This window comes from Hyla sarda, chromosome 12, assembly GCF_029499605.1.
Source record: "Hyla sarda isolate aHylSar1 chromosome 12, aHylSar1.hap1, whole genome shotgun sequence".
NCBI lineage: Eukaryota > Metazoa > Chordata > Amphibia > Anura > Hylidae > Hyla > Hyla sarda.
The window spans coordinates 62,462,982-62,487,488 of record NC_079200.1 but is presented as its reverse complement, the minus strand read 5'-3'; the positions used below and the strand labels follow the sequence as shown (position 1 = coordinate 62,487,488).

At 43.6% G+C, this 24,507-nt stretch overlaps 1 protein-coding gene and 1 long non-coding RNA gene across 6 annotated transcripts in view; one reads left to right on the top strand and one right to left on the bottom strand.

The window, feature by feature from the left end:
- Nucleotides 1-12,586, bottom strand: part of NTSR1 (neurotensin receptor 1) — a 220,864-nt gene extending 208,278 nt beyond the window's left edge. Inside the window, exons 1-2 of one of the 4 annotated variants that reach the window (XM_056547879.1) lie at nt 12,076-12,563; nt 10,604-12,005 (exon numbers count right to left, since the gene is read on the bottom strand). In XM_056547879.1, coding sequence (XP_056403854.1) covers nt 10,604-11,293 — 690 coding nt within the window. In that variant the 5' untranslated portion in view covers nt 11,294-12,005; nt 12,076-12,563. Of the gene's footprint in view, nt 1-10,603 lie in introns of all 4 variants that reach the window. The other 3 variants (XM_056547880.1, XM_056547881.1, XM_056547878.1) reach the window with 3 other exon arrangements.
- LOC130296393 (uncharacterized) overlaps nt 1-24,507 on the top strand; it is a 166,127-nt gene that overhangs the window by 87,956 nt on the left and 53,664 nt on the right. The gene's annotated exons all lie outside the window — the stretch shown is intronic.

The following is a 24,507-nucleotide window of genomic DNA, read 5'->3' as shown; positions in this document are numbered from 1 at the left end:
CGCGCGCGCCCTAGGGAGCGAGGCCGCGCGCGCAGGGACAGGACCGAGGGAGAGCGAGTCAGGTACGGAAGCCGGGGTGCGCATCGCGAGCGGGCGCCACCCGCATCGCGAATCGCATCCCGGCTGGAGGCGGTATCGCAGCGCACCCGGTCAGTGGATCTGACCGGGGCGCTGCCGTATCGAGGATGTTGCGAGCGCTCCGGGGAGGAGCGGGGACCCGGAGCGCTCGGCGTAACAGTACCCCCCCCCCTTGGGTCTCCCCCTCTTCTTAGAGCCTGAGAACCTGAGGACCAGACTTTTATCTAGGATATTGTCCTCAGGTTCCCAGGATCTCTCTTCAGGACCACAGCCCTCCCAGTCCACTAAAAATGAAGGCGTGATGAAGCCTGTAAGAGAGAATTTTGGGTCTCTTTCCATATGGTGGAAAGATCACGAGTTATTTCATCCACAGCGGGCAAACCAGAGGGCAAGGGAGTAGGGAGGGGGGGAAGAGGGTGACGGCCGTACACCACGAAAAATGGGGATTTGGAAGAAGATTCAGAGACTCTGAGGTTGTACGAGAATTCGGCCCATGGAAGAAGATCTGCCCAGTCATCCTGGCGGGAGGAAACAAAATGCCGTTAATAATCACCCAGGACCTGGTTAATTCTTTCTACTTGCCCATTGGATTGAGGATGATAAGCAGAAAAAAAGTTTAATTTAATCTTGAGTTGTTTACAGAGAGCCCTCCAGAATTTAGACACGAATTGGACGCCTCTATCCGAGACGATCTGCGTGGGCAACCCGTGAAGACGAAAAATGTGTACAAAAAATTGTTTTGCCAACTGAGGCGCTGAAGGAAGACCAGGAAGAGGAATAAAATGTGCCATCTTGGAAAATCGATCAACGACCACCCAAACAACAGTGTTGCCACGGGATGGGGGTAAGTCTGTAATAAAGTCCATACCAATCAGAGACCAAGGCTGTTCGGGGACAGGCAGAGGATGAAGAAGACCAGCAGGCTTCTGGCGAGGAGTCTTATCCCGGGCACAGACAGTGCAGGCCCGCACAAAATCAACAACATCCGTTTCCAGAGTCGGCCACCAATAGAAACGAGAGATGAGTTGCAAGGATTTCTTGATGCCCGCATGGCCTGCGAGATGGGAGGAGTGACCCCATTTGAGGATTCCGAGGCGTTGGCGTGGAGAAACGAAGGTCTTCCCTGGAGGAGTTTGCCTGATGGAGGCTGGAGAAGTGGAGATCAGGCAGTCAGGAGGAATGATGTGTTGCGGAGAGAGCTCTACTTCCGAGGCATCCGAGGAACGAGAGAGAGCATCGGCCCTAATGTTCTTATCGGCAGGGCGAAAGTGAATTTCAAAATTAAACCGGGCAAAGAACAGAGACCACCTGGCCTGGCGAGGGTTCAGCCGTTGGGCAGACTGGAGATAGGAGAGATTCTTGTGATCGGTGTAAATAATAACTGGAAATTTTGATCCCTCCAGCAGATGCCTCCATTCCTCAAGTGCTAATTTAATGGCCAGTAGCTCTCGATCCCCGATGGAGTAGTTCCTCTCCGCCGGAGAGAAGGTCCTAGAAAAAAAAACACAAGTAACAGCATGCCCAGAAGAATTTTTTTGTAGAAGAACCGCTCCAGCTCCTACTGAGGAGGCATCAACCTCCAATAGGAAGGGTTTAGATGGGTCAGGTCTGGAGAGCACGGGAGCAGAAGAAAAGGCAGACTTGAGCTGTTTAAAGGCGTCTTCCGCTTGAGGAGGCCATGACTTAGGATTGGCGTTCTTCTTGGTTAAAGCCACGATAGGAGCCACAATGGTGGAAAAATGTGGAATAAATTGTCTGTAATAATTGGCGAACCCCAAAAAACGTTGGATAGCACGGAGTCCGGAGGGGCGTGGCCAATCTAAGACGGCAGAGAGTTTGTCTGGATCCATTTGTAGTCCCTGGCCAGAGACCAAGTATCCTAGGAAAGGAAGAGATTGACATTCAAACAGACATTTCTCCATTTTGGCATAAAGTTGATTGTCTCGAAGTCTCTGAAGAACCATGCGGACATGCTGGCGGTGTTCTTCTAGGTTGGCAGAAAAAATCTGAATATCGTCCAGATACACAACAACACAGGAATATAAGAGATCACGAAAAATTTCATTAACAAAGTCTTGGAAGACGGCAGGGGCGTTGCACAGGCCAAAGGGCATGACCAGATACTCAAAGTGTCCATCTCTAGTGTTAAATGCCGTTTTCCATTCGTCCCCCTCCCTGATGCGGATGAGATTATAAGCACCTCTTAAGTCCAGTTTGGTAAAGATGTGGGCACCTTGGAGGCGATCAAAGAGTTCAGAGATAAGAGGTAGAGGGTAGCGGTTCTTTACCGTGATTTTATTAAGTCCGCGGTAGTCAATGCAAGGACGTAGGGAGCCATCTTTTTTGGACACCAAGAAAAATCCAGCTCCGGCAGGAGAGGAGGATTTGCGGATAAACCCCTTTTTTAAATTTTCCTGGATGTACTCAGACATAGCAAGAGTCTCTGGGGCGGACAGAGGATAAATTCTGCCCCGGGGTGGAGTAGTGCCCGGGAGGAGGTCAATAGGACAGTCATAAGGCCTGTGAGGAGGTAGAGTCTCAGCTTGTTTCTTGCAAAATACGTCAGCATAGTCCATATAGGCCTTAGGGAGACCGGTTACAGGGGGAACCACAGGGTCACGGCAGGGAGTACTGGGAACCGGTTTAAGGCAGTCCTTGAAACAAGAGGTACCCCAGCTCTTGATCTCCCCTGTGGACCAATCCAGGGAATGGCGTTGAAGCCACGGTAGTCCAAGGAGAATTTCGGAAGTGCAATTGGGGAGGACCAAAAACTAAATTTTTTCATGATGAGGTCCGATGCACATTAGGAGGGGCTCCGTGCGGTAACGTATGGTACAGTCCAATCTTTCATTGTTAACAAAATTGATGTAGAGGGGTCTGGCGAGACTGGTTACCGGGATGTTGAACCTGTTGATGAGAGAGGCCAAAATAAAGTCTCCTGCAGATCCGGAATCCAAGAAGGCCATAGTAGAGAAGGAGAAGGTAGATGCCGATATCCGCACAGGCACAGTAAGACGTGGAGAAGCAGAGTAGACATCAAGGACTGTCTCACCTTTGTGCGGAGTCAGCGTGCGTCTTTCCAGGCGGGGAGGACGGATAGGACAATCCTTCAGGAAGTGTTCGGTACCGGCACAGTACAGGCAGAGATTCTCCATGCGGCGTCGTGTCCTCTCTTGAGGTGTCAGGCGAGACCGGTCAACTTGCATAGCCTCCACGGCGGGAGGCACAGGAACGGATTGCAGAGGACCAGAGGAGAGAGGAGCCGGGGAGAAAAAACGCCTCGTGCGAACAAAGTCCATATCCTGGCGGAGCTCCTGACGCCTTTCGGAAAAACGCATGTCAATGCGAGTGGCAAGATGAATGAGTTCATGTAGATTAGCAGGAATTTCTCGTGCGGCCAGAACATCTTTAATGTTGCTGGATAGGCCTTTTTTAAAGGTCGCGCAGAGGGCCTCATTATTCCAGAATAGTTCAGAAGCAAGAGTACGGAATTGTATGGCGTACTCGCCAACGGAAGAATTACCCTGGACCAGGTTCAGCAGGGCAGTCTCAGCAGAAGAGGCTCGGGCAGGTTCCTCAAAGACACTACGAATTTCCGAGAAGAAGGAGTGTACTGAGGCAGTGACGGGGTCATTGCGGTCCCAGAGCGGTGTGGCCCATGACAGAGCTTTTCCAGACAGAAGGCTGACTACGAAAGCCACCTTAGACCTTTCAGTAGGAAACTGGTCCGGCATCATCTCCAAGTGCAGGGAACATTGTGAAAGAAAGCCACGGCAAAACTTAGAGTCCCCATCAAATTTATCCGGCAAGGATAGTCGTAGGCCTGAAGCGGCCACTCGCTGCGGAGGAGGTGCAGGAGCTGGCGGAGGAGATGATTGCTGAAGCTGTGGTAGTAGCTGCTGTAGCATCACGGTCAGTTGAGACAGCTGGTGGCCTTGTTGCGCTATCTGTTGTGACTGCTGGGCGACCACTGTGGTGAGGTCGGCGACAACTGGCAGAGGTACTTCAGCGGGATCCATGGCCGGATCTAGTGTCACGATGCCGGCTGGCAGGAGGTGGATCCTCTGTGCCAGAGAGGGATTGGCGTGGACCGTGCTAGTGGACCGGTTCTAAGTTACTACTGGTGTTCACCAGAGCCCGCCGCAAAGCGGGATGGTCTTGCTGCGGCGGTAGTAACCAGGTCGTATCCACTAGCAACGGCTCAACCTCTCTGACTGCTGAAGATAGGCGCGGTACAAGGGAGTAGACAAAAGCAAGGTCGGACGTAGCAGAAGGTCGGGGCAGGCAGCAAGGATCGTAGTCAGGGGCAACGGCAGGAGGTCTGGAACACAGGCTAGGAACACACAAGGGAACGCTTTCACTAGGCACAAGGGCAACAAGATCCGGCGAGGGAGTGCAGGGGAAGTGAGGTATACATAGGGAGTGCACAGGTGAAGACACTAATTGGAAACACTGCGCCAATCAATGGCGCAGTGGCCCTTTAAATCGCAGAGACCCGGCGCGCGCGCGCCCTAGGGAGCGGGGCCGCGCGCGCCGGGACAGGACCGAGGGAGAGCGAGTCAGGTACGGAAGCCGGGGTGCGCATCGCGAGCGGGCGCCACCCGCATCGCGAATCGCATCCCGGCTGGAGGCGGTATCGCAGCGCACCCGGTCAGTGGATCTGACCGTGGCGCTGCCGTAGCGAGGATGTTGCGAGCGCTCCGGGGAGGAGCGGGGACCCGGAGCGCTCGGCGTAACATACACCTTATGGGTCTCCTCCATGTATATAGATATTCACACCTCATGGGTCTCCTCCATGTACAGAGATATACACACCTCATGCGTCTCTTCCATGTACAGAGATAAACAGACCTCATGGATCTCCTCCATGTACAGAGATATATACACCTCATGGGTCTCCTCCATGTACAGATATATACACACACCTCATGGGTCTCCTTGATGTACAGAGATAAACAGACCTCATGGGTCTCCTCCATGTACAGAGATATATACACCTCATGGGTCTCTTCCATGTACAGAGATAAACAGACCTTATGGATCTCCTCCATGTACAGAGATATACACCTCATGTGTGTCCTTCATGTACAGAGATATATACACCTCAGGGGTGTCCTCCATGTATAGAGATATACACACCTCATGGGTCTCCTCCATGCACAGAGATAAACAGATCTTATTGGTCTCCTCTGTGTACAGAGATATACACACCTCATGGGTCTCCTCCATGTACAGAGATATATAAACCTCATGAGTCTCCTCCATGTATAGAGATATACACACCTTATGGTTCTTCTCCGTGTATAGATATATACACCTCATGGGTCTCCTCCATGTACAGAGATATACACCTCATGGGTCTCCTCCATGTACAGAGATATATGCACCTCATGGGTCTCCTCCATGTATATAGATATTCACACCTCATGGGCCTCCTCTATGTATAGAGATATACTCACCTAATGGGTCTCTTCCGTGTACAGAGATAAACAGACCTCATGGATCTCCTCCATGTACAGAGATATATACACCTCATGGGTCTCCTCCATGTACAGAGATGTATAAACCTCATGAGTCTCCTTCATGTATAGAGAGATACACACCATATGGGTCTTCTCTGTGTATAAATATATACACCTCATGGGTCTCCTCCATGTACAGAGATATACACCTCATGGGTCCCATCCATGTACAGAGATATATGCACCTCATGGGTCTCCTCCATGTATATAGATATTCACACCTCATGGGTCTCCTCCATATATAGAGATATACACACCTAATGGGTCTCTTCCATGTACAGAGATAAACAGACCTCATGGATCTCCTCCATGTACAGAGATATATACACCTCATGGGTCTCCTCCATGTAGAGAGATATATGCACCTCATGGGTCTCCTCCATGTACAGATATATACACACACCTCATGGGTCTCCTTGATGTACAGATATATACACACACCTCATGGGTCTCCTCCATGTACAGAGATATATACACCTCATGGGTCTCTTCCATGTACAGAGATAAACAGACCTCATGGATCTCCTCCACGTACAGAGATATACACCTCATGTGTGTCCTTCATGTACAGAGATATACACCTCAGGGGTGTCCTCCATGCATAGAGATATACACACCTCATGGGTCTCCTCCATGTACAGAGATAAACAGATCTCATTGGTCTCCTCTGTGTACAGAGATATACACACCTCATGGGTCTCCTCCATGTACAGAGATATATAAACCTCATGAGTCTCCTCCATGTATAGAGATATACACATCTTATGGGTCTTCTCCGTGTATAGATATATACACCTCATGGGTCTCCTCCATGTACACAGATATACACCTCAGGGGTGTCCTCCATGTACAGAGATATATACACACCTCATGGGTCTCCTCCATGTACAGAGATATATACACTTCATGGGTCCTCTCCATGTACAGAGATATACACCTCATGGGTCTCCTCCATGTATAGAGATATACACACCTAATGGGTCTCTTCCATGTACAGAGATAAACAGACCTCATGGATCTCCTCCATGTACAGAGATAAACAGATCTCATTGGTCTCCTCCATGTACCGAGATATATACACCTCATGGGTCTCTTCCATGTACAGATTTATATACACCTCATGGGTCTCCTCCATGTACAGAGATATACACACCTCATGGGTCTTCTCCATGTATAGAGATATATACACCTCATGGATCTCCTCCATGTATAGATATATACACACCTCATGGGTCTCCTCCATGTACAGATATATACACACCTCATGGGTCTCCTACATGTATAGGGATATACACACCTCATGGATCTCCTCCATGTATAGATATATACACACCTCATGGGTCTCCTCCATGTACAGAGATATACACACCTCATGGGTCTCCTCCATGTACAGAGATATACACACCTCATGGGTCTCCTCCATGTACAGAGATATACACACCTCATGGATCTCCTCCATGTTTAGAGATATATACACCTCATGGGTCTCCTCCATGTATAGCGATATATACACCTCATGGGTCTCCTCCATGTACAGAGATATACACACCTCATGGGTCTCCTCCATGTACAGAGATATATACACCTCATGAGTCTCCTCCATGTATAGAGATATATACACCTCATGGGTCTCCTCCATGTACAGAGATATACACACCTCATGGGTCTCCTCCATGTACAGAGATATATACACCTCATGAGTCTCCTCCATGTATAGAGATATATACACCTCATGGGTCTCCTCCATGTACAGAGATATACACACCTCATGAGTCTCCTCCGTGTATAGAGATATACACCCCTCATGGGTCTCCTCCATGTATAGATATATATATACACCTCATGAATCTCCTCCATGTACAGAGATATACACACCTCATGGGTCCTTCTTCCCCATGTACAATAAATGTGGTAAATAAACTAATAGTCACTTTTATATTACCGTTACATTAGTCATACTTGTTCTTCCGGCCTATAGATATGCAGTCCTATTAACTCCTAGGAGGAAGGAATATACATGGGAAACTGGAGACTAGATCTTTATCATATGTATTGATAGCTGACATGGTAAGCTAATGACACACTGACACTGTGATGTGTTGCCATGGGAAAAGAATAACTAGTCATATAATCAGAAATATGAAGTGTCAAGACATGATCTGAAAGAGACATGGAAGAAACAAAGAAGGTGTCCGTGGGAGACAGAATGGTGGAACTATTCTGAACTATATGAACTATCATATCCATCTATCTCTCATATCTATCTATCTTTCATATATCTATCTCATATCTATCTTATATCTATCTCATATGTATCTTATATCTATCTATCTAATAACTATCTATCTATTACATATCTTTATATCTATATATATATATCTATCTATCTATACTTATCTGGGCAAAACATTCATAGGTCTCAATCTAAGCTATATAAAAATTGTTGTGCAATTTGGTGATCCCAATATGTAGAGATAAATGGAGGGGAGGAGGGATGCATTTGTTCTGAAGTTTAAATATATTACATTCTGCTTAATGGTCACCTATAGACATTGATAACTAAAGGGGTAGCATCATGGTAAAATTTTCTGGGGGTTAACTATACCAGAGGTCCTGTGCCATGTACCATTTAGACCTATGTGGCAATGAATGGGGCATCGGATGCAAAAGATCTAGCATGCTTTATTTTTCAATAAGGGAGAAGTGATTTTACCGCTGGCTTTCGTTCCTAAATTTCTACTATTGGAGGCTCTACGCCTTGCGGAGGACTACCGTGAGCTGACTGCATTTGCATTTCTATGAACAATGCGGCATCTGTCCTTAACTAACCTGATAGTCCCCCATACTTTTTATTGCTATAGACCAGTGTATCTCAACCAGTGTTTCTTTAGCTTTTTCAATAGTACAACTCCCAGCGCCCAGACAGCCTTTCATGCTAGGAGTTGGGCACCACTTAGCTACAGAATCAGGCAAGATGAAATTCAATATTCTGAATCTTGTTTTCTCTAACAGTGGACAATAAGATTGGCCCATACATATCAGGTCTTGTTGGCCACATCAGAAATATGGAGCCCCCAAATTGTCTTTGGGTACCTTTATACATTTTTTCCTATGAGCTTTCACTGACCACTGTGTATGCCATTTTGCTAGTGCACGGAATGGGACAATCTTGGGTCTCTCTCTTAATATGGAAAATTAAGTAAAAAGTGTCACGTATTGTATAATTCCTACTGAAAAATATTAATACGTGAGCTCAAAGATTAGTTCTTGCATAATAGATTTAATGTATCTGCAGAGGAAAATCCTGCTGGAGTCTCTTTTTCTACATCCTAGATACATTTAGGCAGGAAAAGGAGAATTTGTTGCAACATAATTCCCAACCACGGGATAGAAATACTATAAATTTATGTCATGTCCGATAATAATAAAATCTATCCCCACAACAGAGGCGATCAATAAGTCACAATGCACAGAGCAGCAATCTTTTATATCCCGTCAGAGACGCCTCTGCTGCAAGAGGAATGCCATTAATCTGATGTAAATGAAAGCGCAAGCACCAACATGGTTCAATAGAATCTCTTATTAGCCATTTAGGAGTGTTTAGGGAATTGAGTGAAGTTGTATCAAGGACATTTTAACAATCTGCAACTTGTGGCTCTTCAGTAAAACTACAACTCTCAACATGCCTTCGGCTGCAAGGGCCTGCTGAGAGTTGTGGTTTTACAACAGCTGAAGAGCCACAGGTTGCAGACCACTGCCATATATCAAAGATTCTTAATCTGGAATCATTGGATCAGGTCCATAACTTCACCACTAGAAATTACAAATACTCATTGACACCACAAAATTAGGAAGACTCCATAACGCTTCTCTAGACCGGCCAAGAGCTGACAGAGATAAAAAGTGTTAAGGACCTCTCTCATAGATAATTCCTATCCAGAACACAAACATGATGTAACGTGTATTTATTATACTGGTTTATGGCAAAGATTAATAACTTAATTACAAATATGTTTGAATAGTGTGAAAATAATTCCATCTAAAATTTTACAATACAAGGTTGGATGAAAATTACAAAGATCTGTAGATAAACTTGTCATAGATAGATATGACATAGAATAATGGACAAGGGTCTCAAATTTCTAATGGAGTAGATAAACTTCACTTGGATAGAGTGACAATTTTGAGATAGATAAGAGATAGATATGAGATAGATAGATAAATACTGTAGATAGATAGATATGAGATAGATAGATAGGTATGAGATAGATATATAGATAGATAGGAGATAGATAGATAGATAGATATGAGATAGATAGATAGATATTAGATAGATATGAGAGATAGACAGACAGAAGATAGATAGATAGATAGATAGATATGAGATAGATAGATAGATAGATATGGGATGGATAGACAGATAGATATGACATAGATAGATAGGTGGATATTAATATAGAATGTAGGAATTAGGAAACATTAGATAAATATGTAGATAGACATCACATGGATAAATGGATGGATGGATATATAGATATTTGACAGATAGATAGATATTAGATTGATTGATTTTAGCTATATGGATTGCAATGTGGATTGATGGATAGATTAACTTGGGTAGCTATATAGATATACTTTACATGGCTGGATGGATAAATAAATAGGTAAAACGATAGACCTGAGATGTATAGATAGATAAATAGATAGATTGATAAAATTGACATTGGTAGGTAGGCAGACAGGTAGATTTGAGGGCTAGGAATATTTTACATGGATAGATAGATAAACTCGATCAATGTTTAGATAGACAGACAGATAGATATGACACATATATAATATGTAAGTTGTAATGATAATAATTATAATACTTACTTTAGTTAAACAGTTGCTATAATACATGTAGTGAGACATCGTGCAAAAACAGTTACTATAACTATGAGCAGTCCCTACAGGCAGCGGTCTAAGGCTCACATCAAGTGTAGGAGATAATCCTCTGCACTCACCTGAATGACAGTCTTGAATGAAGACATTTCCACAATCCTGGTACAGATGAGGTCGTCTGGGTCCACGACCCCTAAGCCATAGATTTCCCCCATGGTGAATATCATGGGGGTGGCCAGTAGAAGCGAGGCCAGCCAAATGAAAGAAATGAGCTTCTTAGTCCGGCTCCTGGACATGATACTTTTGGCTTTGAAGGGGTGGCAGATAGCCATGTACCTTTCCACACTGAGGCTGGCAATGTTCAGGGCAGTGGCATAGGTGCAGGCGTCTCTGAGGAAGTAGTAGCCCTTACACACTGTGTTGCCAAAAGCCCAGGGATGGTGGACCCAGATGAAGTTGTACAGTTCAATGGGCATGCTGAGGAGTAGTATGAGGAGGTCGGAGAGTGCCAGGCTGGCCAGGTGGTAGTGGACAGTGCTCTGCAAGTTCTGCAAGGACTTCTTCCTCACCAGAGTGTAGGCTGTGATTGTGTTGCCAGTGCAGCCGACCACAAAGAGGAACAGGTATATAATGGTCACAACGATCTTGGAGAAAATGTCTGTGTTGACATCCAGGTCACTCTCAGCCATGATATGCTGGGTGCTGACATTGGTGATGTTCATGTCCATCGTGGTGGGCACCACATAGTCCTGAGCCTGAAGAGACTGCACCCCATCCGCCAGAGGAACCTGGAGAGTTGCGTTCAAGTGCATGATGCCTGGATGTAACAGGTCCAACTTAACTGCACCTAGCTTGCTTAAGTGTGGAGAGGAGATCCAGAGTCTGGACCAGTACTTTTACTTGGGATGACCATCAGCAGGCAGGGGAACCTTCACTTGGGATGACCTCCAGCAGGCAGGAGAACCTTTACTTGGGATGACCACCAGTAGGCAGGAGAACCTTTACTTGGGATGACCACCAGCAGGCAGGAGAACCTTTACTTGGGATGACCACCAGCAGGCAGGGGAACCTTCACTTGGGATGACCACCAGCAGGCAGGGGAACCTTCATTTGGGATGACCACCAGCAGGCAGGGGAACCTTCACTTGGGATGACCACCAGCAGGCAGGGGAACCTTCACTTGGGATGACCACCAGAAGGCAGGGGAACCTTCACTTGGGATGACCTCCAGCAGGCAGGAGAACCTTCACTTGGGATGACCACCAGCAGGCAGGAGAACCTTTACTTGGGATGACCACCAGCAGGCAGGAGAACCTTTACTTGGGATGACCACCAGCAGGCAGGAGAACCTTTACTTGGGATGACCACCAGCAGGCAGGAGAACCTTTACTTGGGATGACCACCAGCAGGCAGGAGAACCTTTACTTGGGATGACCACCAGCAGGCAGGGGAACCTTCACTTGGGATGACCACCAGCAAGCAGGAGAACCTTCACTTGGGATGACCACCAGCAAGCAGGAGAACCTTCACTTGGGATGACCACCAGCAGGCAGGGGAACATTCACTTGGGATGACCACCAGCAGACAGGAGAACCTTAACTTGGGATGACCACCAGCAGGCAGGGGAACCTTCATAAGGGATGACTCTCAGGATTCAGGAAACCTACACATTTGACAACCAGAATGCAGGGAAGCCTTCACAAGGACTGACCGTCAGCAGGCAGGGGATACTGGTCTCAGCTACCTCCAGATAAGTGAAGAACATCAGAGAGGACTTGGTGTGAACAGACCCTAAATCTTCTCCTTCTCCCCTCTGTCCCTCCCTACAGCCATAACCGTCTTGTTAATCCTTTCATTCCCAGAACCTGCCCCTCTCAGCCCCTCAGCAGTCTCCGCTCCCCTCCCCTCTCTGAGCTGTCTCTTCTCCGGTGGAGCGAGTTCTCTCTGCTTCCCTCTGCAGTCTATCTGCTCCTCTGCCGTCTCCCTCCTTCCTCAGTGATTTTCTGTCTGTTCTCTCTTCACTCTCCTTCTCTCATTCTTTACCTCCGTCTCCTCAGTTTCCTAATCTCTATCTGTACAGCAGCTCAAGGACTGGAATGTAAAGCCTGTTACTGCGCAAGGGAACTGTGACTAGAACTATACACACATGTATATGTAGAAAGATCCATGCAATTATATTGATATGGAATAGATATCGATATTAGACATGAGGAAACAATATATATGGATAGACAGATAATAGAAGCTACTTACTAAAAAGACATTGAATAGATATAAATGAGATATATGGGTAGATGATAAATAAATAGATGGATAGATCTATAGATACTGTAGAGAGGTATGAGATAGATTCATAAACAGATTAACAAATAAGATAGGTAATAGATAAATAAAGAAATATAGGATAGATATTAAGCAGATGATTGATAGATAGAGAGATAATAGATATGAGATAGATAGATAGGAGATAGATAGATAGATAGATAGATATGAGATAGATAGATAGATATGAGATAGATAGATAGATATGAGATAGATAGATAGGAGATAGATATGAGATAGATATGAGATAGATAGATATGAGATAGATAGATATGAGATAGATAGATATGAGATAGATAGATATGAGATAGATAGATAGATAGGAGATAGATAGGAGATAGATAGAGAGATAGATAGATATGAGATAGATATGAGATAGATAGATATGAGATAGATAGATATGAGATAGATAGATATGAGATAGATAGATATGAGATAGATAGATAGATAGGAGATAGATAGGAGATAGATAGATAGGAGATAGATAGGAGATAGATAGGAGATAGATAGATAGGAGATAGATAGATAGATATGAGATAGATAGATATGAGATAGATAGATATGAGATAGATAGATATGAGATAGATATGATATAGATATGAGATAGATAGATGACACATCAGGAAGAAGCAGCACAACCACACATATGGCAAACAGTAACAGGTGCAAGCAGATAAATGTCCCAGAAATGTTATCTACACCAAAACGAAGAAATCCAGCAGCACTCCGATATACATGAAACTTTAGTGCAGTTTATTCACCCGATGTCATAAAGACGTTTCGGCTGCCCACTTGCAGCCTTTCTCAAGCATGAGAAAGGCTGCAAGTGGACAGCCGAAACGTTGCTATGACATTGGGTGAATAAACTGCACTAAAGTTTCACGCATATAAGAGTGCTGCTGGATTTCTTCGTTTTGGTGTAGATAGATAGACAGAAGATGATAGATAGATGATATATAGATAGGAGATGATAGATGATGATGTATGACTATGCCTAAGAAAGGTAGCTACCCGTGCAGATCATGCATTAATTGTGGACTTATGTGTAAAGGGAGAGAGTTTGTACACCCTTCTGCAGGAGTAGTGTATCCTATCAAACATTTTTTGACGTGCAGTTCATCTTATGTTGGAAAGACCACATGGGACTTAACCCCTTAAGGACCGGGGTTTTTTCCGTTTTTGCATTTTGGTTTTTTGCTCCTTGCCTTTAAAAAATCATAAATCATAAATTTTGCACCTAAAAATCCATATGATGGCTTATTTTTTGCGTCACCAATTCTACTTTGTAATGACATCAGTCATTGTGCCCAAAAATCTACGGTGTAACGGGAAAAAAAATCATTGTGCGACAAAATTGAAATAAAAATGCTGTTTTGTAACTTTTGGGGGCTTCCGTTTCTACGTAGTACATTTTTCGGTAAAAATGACACCTGATATTTATTCTGTAGGTCCATACGATTAAAATGATACCCTACTTATATAGGTTTGATTTTGTCGGACTTCTGGAAAAAATCATAACTACATGCAGGAAAATTAATACGTTTAAAATTGTCATCTTCTGACCCCTATAACTTTTTATTTTTCTGTGTATGGGGCAGTATGAGGGCTCATTTTTTGCGCCGTGATCTGAGGTTTTTAACGGTGCCATTTTTGCATTGATAAGACTTATTGATCGCTTTTTATTCATTTTTAAATGATATAAAAAGTGACCAAAAATGCACTATTTTGGACTTTGGAATTTTTTTGCGCGCACGCCATTGACCGAGCGGTTTAATTAATGATATATTTTTATAATTCGGACATTTCCGCACGCGGTGATACCATATATGCTTAGGGGGGTGATTCAAACTTTTAATAGGGGAGGAGTTAAATGATCTTTATTCACTTTTTTTTTGCAGTGTTATAGGTCCCATAGGGACCTATAACACTGCACACACTGATCTTCTATGTTGATCACTGGTTTCTCATAAGAAACCAGTGATCAACGATTCTGCCGCATGACTGCTCATGCCTGGATCTCAGGCACTGAGCAGTCATTCGGCGATCGGACAGCGAGGAGGCAGGAAGGGGCCCTCCCGCTGTCCTGTCAGCTGTTCGGGATGCCGCGATTAGCCGCGGCTATCCCGAACAGCTCGACTGAGCTAGCCGGGAACTTTCACTTTCACTTTTAGCCGCGCGGCTCAGCTCTGAGCGCGCGGCTAAAGGGTTAATAGCGCGCGGCGCCGCGATCGGCGCTGCGCGCTATTAGAGGCGGGTCCCGGCTTCACTATGACGCCGGGCCCGCCGTGATATGACGCGGGGTTACTGTGTAACGTCAGTACGTCCTTGGTCCTTAAGGGGTTAAAAACCAGACTGAACCAGCACCGATGCACAATTCGTAAAAAGAGAACTGATCTCCCAGTATCTAAATACTTCACGGACATGGGCCACAATGAAACAACTAAGATTTATGGTGGTAGATCATATTCCCCCAATGAGACGTGGAGGTGACAGACAGGGTATTCTCAAGAGATGTGAACTAAAATCGATATTCAATTTAAATACGTTAAAACCTTCCGGTTTGAATGAAGAGTTTAAAACTCCACACAGGGATGTAGGGAAGCGGTAATTCTCTGAGACAGCCAGGATTGGGTTATACATCTGTGTCAGTATAATCAATACAAATGTAATGTTTGCGATAATATCCCTGTACAATAAAATTTTATCATTTCATAACTCTAATATGTTTTTCTTAATAAATGTTATGTGAATTCATTACAATTTTGGTCTTGCGCATTACTGAGTGGATACATGGGAACACACTATTTACTTTAATGCACCCCTAATATTATTTTATTCATTTATTTTTTCATGCTTTAATTTTTTTTTCTTCATTTTTCTATTTTCTTCATTATTTTACTTTATTTCTATTATTTTCAGTTGGATTTATACAGGTCTAGGAAGGGAGTGGGTGTTCTGCATACCTGTGTGGTTCAACATGCCCCTGAGTTTTCTTGACCGTGAGGGTCTGTTCAGACGGTGCATTAGTGAGCTGGTTCTTGGGGATTCCATCTATTTGCCGGATTCTGGGTCCTGATAAACACCGCTACACTGGCTTAGTAATGGGGCTGAATGTGTACAGTGACCCCCCCCCCCCCCCCCAACATACGATCATTTCAAGATACGATGGGCTCTCAGAGGCCATCGCATGTTGAAGGCAGCATCAACATATGATGCTTTTGTATGTCGGGGCAATCGTATAAACGGCTATCCGGCAGCGCAGACTGCTTCAGCTGCCACCGTATAGCCGTTTACGGTGCCCCGTGTGGTCCGCTGATGATCACTTACCTGTCTTCGGGGCTCCGGCGCGTCCTCTTCAGGATCCCCTGCATCGTCGGCGCTCTCCATCGTTGTCATCACGTCGCTGCGCACGCCGTCCCGTCATCCAATAGGAGCGGTGTGCGTAGCGACGTGATGGCAGCGACGGAGAGCGAGGATGCCGGGGAAGCAGAGGCCTTGCCGGAGCATCGGGGACACCCTGAGAAGAGGCGACAGGGATGGACGGTGACATCCAGGGCAGCGGTGATGAGCGGTGACGGTCTGGAGCGGTGGGGACACGTCAGTACAACCTTTAATACCAGTGGTCTTCAACCAGCAGACCTCCAGATGTTGCAAAACTACAACTTCCAGCATGCCCGGACAGCCAACGGCTGTCCGGGCATGCTGGGTGTTGTAGTTTTGCAACATCTGGAGGTCCGCAGGTTGTAGACCACTGTCCTATACTTTACATTGCACGGATCCCTCAACATACGATGGTTTCAACAAACGATGGTCCATTTGGAATGGATTACCATCGTATGTTGAGGGATCACTGTATATGTAAATGGATGTACTTACCACTTACCTGACCTGTTTTTGTAGATTAGATTTTTCATATTTTTTATGTTTATTCTTTTGGTTTATTAAATATACTGACACCTGTTTGCCCTATTGAAAGATGGTACCGTACGCTTTAAAGTTCCCATAACGCATGCGCTTACACAGTGGAGCATGTTACCTTAATTACATAGACGCTCCCTGCTGAGAGTGCGTGTAGTTCTGAGTATCTCACTCAGGATGACGCACTTCTGGTGCACATGCGCTGTGGAATATACCCAAGCCAAGTTTTTTCATGCTGGCTCTGCATGAGTGATTACCCTTCTTTAACTGTAACATATTAATTTTAAATAATTGTAATCACATGAACACATGTCCTGAGTTATAATCAGGACCCTATTAAGGGTTACATAGTTACATAGTTACATAGTTACATAGTTAGTACGGTCGAAAAAAGACATATGTCCATCAAGTTCAACCAGGGAATTGAAGGGTAGGGGTGTGGCGCGATATTGGGGAAGGGATGGGATTTTATATTTCTTCATAAGCATTAATGTTATTTTGTTCCAGGAATGTATCTAATCCTGTTTTAAAGCTGTTAATTGTTCCTGCTGTGACCAGTTCCTGAGGTAGACTGTTCCATAAGTTCACAGTTCTCATGGTAAAGAAGGCGTGTCGCCCCTTGAGACTAAACCTTTTCTTCTCCAGACGGAGGGAGTGCCCCCTCGTCCTTTGGGGGGGTTTAACCTGAAACAGTTTTTCTCCATATTTTTTGTATGGGCCATTAATATACTTATATACGTTTATCATATCCCCCCTTAAACGTCTCTTCTCAAGACTAAACAATTGTAACTCCTTTAATCACTCCTCATAGCTAAGATGTTCCATGCCCCATATTAGTTTAGTCGCGCGTCTCTGCACCCTTTCCACCTCCACAGTGTCCCTTTTATGGACAGGTGACCAAAACTGAACAGCATATTCCAGGTGAGGCCGTACCAATGCTTTATAAAGGGGGAGTATTATGTCCCTGTCCCTCGAGTCCATGATTTATATCTATTGCTATAGACGTGATTTATTATAATGCACATATATTGCTTAGGCATGTTGAATTGAATATACAGTGGTCCCTCAAGTTACAATATTAATTGGTTCTGGGACAACCATTGTATGTTGAAACCATTGTATGTTGAGACCAGACCTCTATGGAAACCTGGTAATTGTTTCTAAAGGCAACAAAATGTCATCCAAAAATAGGAAAAAGGGAGAATTAAAGAAAAATAAGTAGATAACTAATATAGATAAAGCAAATCCTTACATATAAAAGTAAGTAAGATCTGCTGGGAGCTGTAATCACTGTCTATGTCAGTGTTTCCCAAGCAGGGAGCCCCCAACTGTTGCAAAACTACAACTCCTAGCATGCCCGGACAGCCAAAGGCTGTCCGGGCATCCTGGGAGTTTTAGTTTTGCAACAGCTGGGGGCACCCTGCTTGGGAAGCACTGGTCTATGTAGAGGACAGGAGCTTCTTCGGGGTCCTGTACAGTACACGCAATGTCCTAAAAAAAAAAGTAACCTGGAGCCGCTCCCACCTGGTGTCCAAAGGAGCAGCTAACCCTGGTACAGGTAAAGAGTACAGAACATGTAATACCTCCCTGTACTGTAGGGGGCGCTACCAGACATCAGTCAGTGCATACGCTTCAGTAATACAGGAGTTTTACCAGTGAATGCCCATTCTGATTGGTCAGTTCATTGACACGTTTCACAGATCTGGACTGTCTGTACATTGTATGATGAGTCTGGTTTCAACTTACAATGGTCCAGAAAAGACCATGGTATGTTGAAACTATTGTATGTTGAGGCCATTGTAAGTTGAGGGATCACTGTATACACTTGTACACGTGATGATTGTGTGATAAAGATGTTTTTGTACACTTGATTTGTTAATTAGATATCCGATTAGTATCCCTATATAATGTGTGGAATGCGCCATTTGTACTGAGCTTGAGAAAGACCAGGAAAGCTGGTTGAAACATTGCTATGTGACATTCACTTTTTTGGATGGAATACATTTTTAAATTTTTTCGTGAACTTGAGTGCTGCAGATACACGGTATTCCTTATTTTTTAGATAGATAGATAGATATTATGTTGATGTATGGAGAAGATATTGCCATGTACTCTCTTGCAGTCTAATCCGGAGTCACTTCTAATACAGTTATGTGTCAGTATATAAATGCCCAGTGACACTGTGTTTTACGTATGTTTTATACTACACAACAGTGCAAAATAATAAACAAAACATCAACCTACACTCAAATTTTTATATTTTCCATAAAAACATCAAATCAAATTTCTAAGCATTCAGTCTTCCATCTTTTGGCACATGCTATTATCAGATTCAGCTCACATCAGAGATGGCCCCATATTGCATACAAATATAGCAAAACTTGACATTTTCACAAGCATATGATGTATTAAATGTCAAGTTCAATGAAACAGACTGTGAAACAGAATAGGGCCCCATTCGCACATGATGGAGTTGACACGGATTTTGCTGCTGATTTCAACAATCTGCACGTGAATAGGATTTCTTCAACACTTTTTGTATACAATGGAACATTTGTTAACCATTTTTGGGCACCATGGTGGGAAAAGGTAGATACTAGATAGAAATGATAGATAGATAGGAGACCAATAGTTATGAGTTACATATGTTTATTGGATATTCTGTGATCCATTATAATGACATGTTTTATGGAGTGTAGAGAAGAGAGACTCTTGCAGAATGATGGGCTCCCAGTTAGGTGGAATAAGCCTGAGGTGCCCACGTGTCCCCTCCTGATCTCTGTAGAGGGGACTCATATGGATCATGGGATGGAACTTCACTTTTTGACTTGTGTAATTAATGGGGCAAAAACATATCCCATGGCATGTGCCTGCCAAGAAACTCTCTGTATACTGCTGTGGTGTGTGCCGGCTTGTGGGCGAATAGAGAACATCATATGTCATCTTCTGATTCGTACAATATTAGAGTCTTATCACACTGGGATTATAAGACTGCACTGGGTTAAGGTTAAGATGTTTTTCCCATTTGCTGCTGAGCTGTGCCTTGTGTTATTCTGTTATTGAGATGTCAGTTGTAGCTCCCAATATTGATGTGGAAAGACATGGTTAAAGCAAGGAAGGAGGACACCAGAAGATTGGCCCAGATTTATCAACCTGTCTGTGACAAAAAACGAGGCTCATTTTTGTCACAGAAAGATAGCAACCTACACAGTGACCGCACCAGCAGAATAGTGAGTGCAGCTCTGGAGAATAATACAGGATATAACTCAGGATCAGTACAGTATAAGTGCTGTAATGTATGTATACAGTGACCCCACCAGCAGAATAGTGAGTACAACTCTGGAGTATAATACAGGATATAACTCAGGATCAGTACAGTATAAGTGATGTAATGTATGTATACAGTGACCCCACCAGCAGAATAGTGAGTGCAGCTCTGGAGTATAATACAGGATATAACTCAGGATCAGTACAGGATAAGTAATGTAATGTATGTATACAGTGACCCCACCAGCAGATTAGTGAGTACAACTCTGGAGTATAATACAGGATATAACTCAGGATCAGTACAGGATAAGTAATGTAATGTATGTACACAGTGACCCCACCAGCAGAATAGTGAGTACAGCTCTGGAGTATAATGCAGGATATAACTCAGGATCAGTTCAGGATAAGTAGTATAATGTATGTACACAGTGACCTCACCAGCAGAATAGTGAGTGCAGCTCTGGAGTATAATACCGGATGTTTCTCAGGATCAATACAGAATAAGTAGTTTATAAATCCAGCCTGGTCAGGGGTAGCCCCTCTCTAGTGATGACATCACTAGAGGTGGAGCTGCAGGCAGGAACGAGGGTGGTAAGTGAGGCTCTGCTCCCATTGTGCATTTTTAGCATGACTTTTTGTTTAATAAAAGGCATGTTATAAACATGCAATGTGAACAGACTGGCAGAGTTAACCAAACAGAGAGCCTCCAGCTGTTGCAAAACTAAAACAAAGCTATTGGTTGTAGACTAGCAACAACTGGAAGCTCCCTGTTTGGAAAACACAGCTTTATGCACTTTATAAGCTTTCTGAGTTAGTTTTTGTGTATTTAATTTCTTCTTGTTTCAAATACATGTGTGCTATGGACTATGTCGGATTTGGTGGACTATGTCGATGATCAGCATTCAAAAATAAATAAATGCTTTTGAAAAAAAACAAAACGTGTGGTTTCCTCCTTTTTTCATTCCCTGCCACAAACCAGCCAAGCACCAACAGCCTGACAGTACCAAGGTGGGCGGGGACCAATGTAATTGGCCCTCCCCAGCTTAAATAATTTCATATTGCCATTTTTGGGCCATTTTTGACGCTCTGGGCCTGCTTGTTTTGACTCTTAATGGTACACTTGTGGCGATTGGTACCAAGGTAATAATTGGGGGTTAGTGCTAGCTGCTTATTGGGTGAATGCTAAACCTCGGCTTAGTAATAGACTTTCTCAGCTTCCACTATTAAGCTTGAAAATTAAATTAAATAAAAAAACACAACAGCACATACCCCCCCCAAGCCCTTGTTAACCATTTTAAATATATTCGTCTGCCGAGGGGATTCCGTAAGTTCTTGGGGATCTTAGGTAGCATATATAGTACCCATGTACGTGGATGTTCCTGTACCAAAAAAATGCACAATTCTTCATCTTTGATACAATTTTCAACAGCTCTTGTTAAAATGTCCTGAATCCTCATCAGGGGATCAGATCCCAATTTAGAGTATACAGTATGGTTATCCAGTTGCCTATATACCTCTGCTAGATATAGGGGGTGTCCATCACCACGATGGCACCCCCCTTATCCGCAGACTTGATAGTGATATTAGGATTTTTTGCCAACTTTTTATTCGCCTCCATTTCAGACCTAGAGGCATTATACCACCTATCCCTATTGTTGTATGTAGATCTTAACTGCTCAATCTGTTCACATACAGTTTTTATATATGCCTCAATGCCACTATGGGACCTCGGGGGTTGGTAATTGCTCTTGTTGAATAGTCCCACCTCTCTCAATGTGAGCTCGGTTTGTTTATGTGTGGATGACTAGTGTTGAGCGGCATAGGCCATATTCGAATTCGCGAATATTCGCGAATATATGGACGAAAATTCGTCATATATTCGCGAATATTCGCATATTCGTAATATTCTCGTTTTATTTTCGCAAATGCGAAAAATTTGCGTATGCGAAAATTAGCATATACAAAAATTAACATAAACGGAAATTCGCATATGCGAAAATTAGCATATGCAAATGTTCGCATATGCGAACATTCGCACGCCAGTCTCACACAGTAGTATTAGAGCCTTCTTTACACCACACAAGCTGGAAGCAGAGAGGGGTGATCACTGTGATGTGTACTGTAAAAAAAAAAAAAAAAAAAAAAAACAATATTCGTAATTACGAATATATAGCGCTATATTCGCGAACTTCGCGAATTCGCGAATATGCGATATTCGCGAATACTATTCGAATTGCGAATATTCGCGAGCAACACTATGGATGACATTACATCTATATCCATAGCTTCTCAAAATTACAGTTCAATCTTAATCTACGACAAAAAGTCTCTAAATCGATCTGAACCGAAAACCAGTGGTGGGACAATATGACAGCCCTTTTTCAAGAGCACTCATCTCAATTTCAGACAAAGAAACAGAGCTGATATTTGCCACTAATGTCCTCTCCTGTTGCTGGCTCATCCCCTCGGTGGCTTGTAGTTCGTCTTCTGTCGGGTACAAACACCCCTTTCTGTGCTTTCTGCCCCCACGTCTCCTTCTGGGTGGGGGCCCTTGGACAAAAAAGATTGTCGTAAGGACATATCGGATGAATCACTGTCCAAAGCTGTAGATAAAAACCCATCTGTTCTTGGTATTGCTGAATTTGGATGAGCTTGTCGAGGTCTTCTTCTATGTCTCTTGCCTTCTCTCTGCTGTTGTGTTTGCCATGTATAAATCTTGCCATTGTTGCAATCTTCAATGTCTCTGTGCCATTTTACCCTCTTGGCTTCCTCTAGTTCATGTTGATGCTTCAGTAGCCTGGAGACCAACTTTTCTTTAGAATCCTGGTATTCTTGGGGAGTGAGCAAAGATTTTAGCTGGTCCTCCACCTCTAGACATTTAGCTTGAGTCTAGCTTGTCAATATCCATTTGCAGGAACTCCATATTTAACAACATGACATCGAAAGCATAATTGTTCGATATCTGTCTGAACATCTGATGAAACTTGTAATTATTTGGGAAGAGATTTGGACTCATATGGGATCTAATCCCTCTTGGTATTCGTTGTTCGCGATAATATTCGCTGAGCATAACCAAGTGTAATTCTAGCGTAATCAATCTCCTTGATTCCATATCCCATTTTCTTTGCAGTAGATCTACTGATGGAACACTTAAGAATGTAGCCTCCCTGTGTACTGTATTCAGGATCCGCGTTACATCTTGTTCAGAGTACGTACAAGGGGACAAAATTTGAAGGATGTGCTGGTGAAATCAGATGTGAGTGGTATGAAGAAAACAGGAAATGCTGGTGAGTGGCTGGGTTAGAGGAAGGGTCATTTCCCATTCCCTGTATGCAGCCACTGCAACAGTAATGGATCCACACGCTAAACACTTTGTCCCCTAATGGACTAAACGTTGATTTTAATTTAAAACTGTATATGTGATTTTTGTCTCATCCTATTCCCCCCTTCTTTTCCCCTTTTATTTCCCTTCTATTCATCATCTTTCTTCTTCTTTTTCTTCTTTCCCCTCCCTCCTCCTTCCTCTTTTCTCCCCCTCCCTCTCCCTCAACCTTCCTTTCACTTCTTCCCCCCCTCTTCCCCTTTTTTATTGTATGTTCGTGTGATTGGCAGTGGATATTATTAGTTCCGTTTTTTGGGGAAAGAAGTGGCTTTACAATTATTGCATTGGGTGCATCTATGGAAACCTTTACAGTGTGATATCGTGGTCTGTCTTTTATCGTGTTGTGTGGTTGTGGTGTACTTTGTTTTGGGTGCTTTGGTTAAGACGATTGGTGGTTTTGGGGGTAAAGATGATCCTATTGTCTTATCAGTTTGTAGTAGGTGCCAGTGTTTACTGATGATTTTCTTAATTTGATGGTGTACTGTATTGAATGGAAGTACAATTTTGTCTGTTTGTTGTACTGTATTGTCTATGGGTGCTGGTGACTTGTTTTCAAAAAAGGATTCTCGAGAAATGTACTTTTTTCACACATACACTTCAAAATTCAGTTCCAAACGTCTTTTTCACATTATTGATCGCACTACATACCACAACAGTCATTAGCACATCCTTTTATATCTCAGTCATTACACACACATATAATATTTGTTACCACCTTCCTATTCCAGTTTGTCCATCATTACTTTTATCTTTATTCCTATTCTTATTCTTATTTTTATTCATATTTATCCTCAATTTTATTTTCATGTCATATAAATGTTACATATTGAGAAAGAATTCTGATCCTGAACCTTTCTGGTCCAGTTCTAGTTTTCTGTTCCAGTCCACATTTTCTATACAGCACCAATTTGAACAACCAATCATGTTCACCCAGACCATATAAAAAGAGCCAAATGGACTTCTATGCCATGATATCAGCGACTGAAAAAGAGTCCAAGAGGGTCTCGAGATGTGTCTAGCCAGCATTGAGAGTACACTACCACATCAAGGATCTTAGCCGCATACACGATTATCACATTCAATGCGCTCCGCAAGCCAGTAAAGACCGCCATCCATTACATCATCACCAACTTCCAG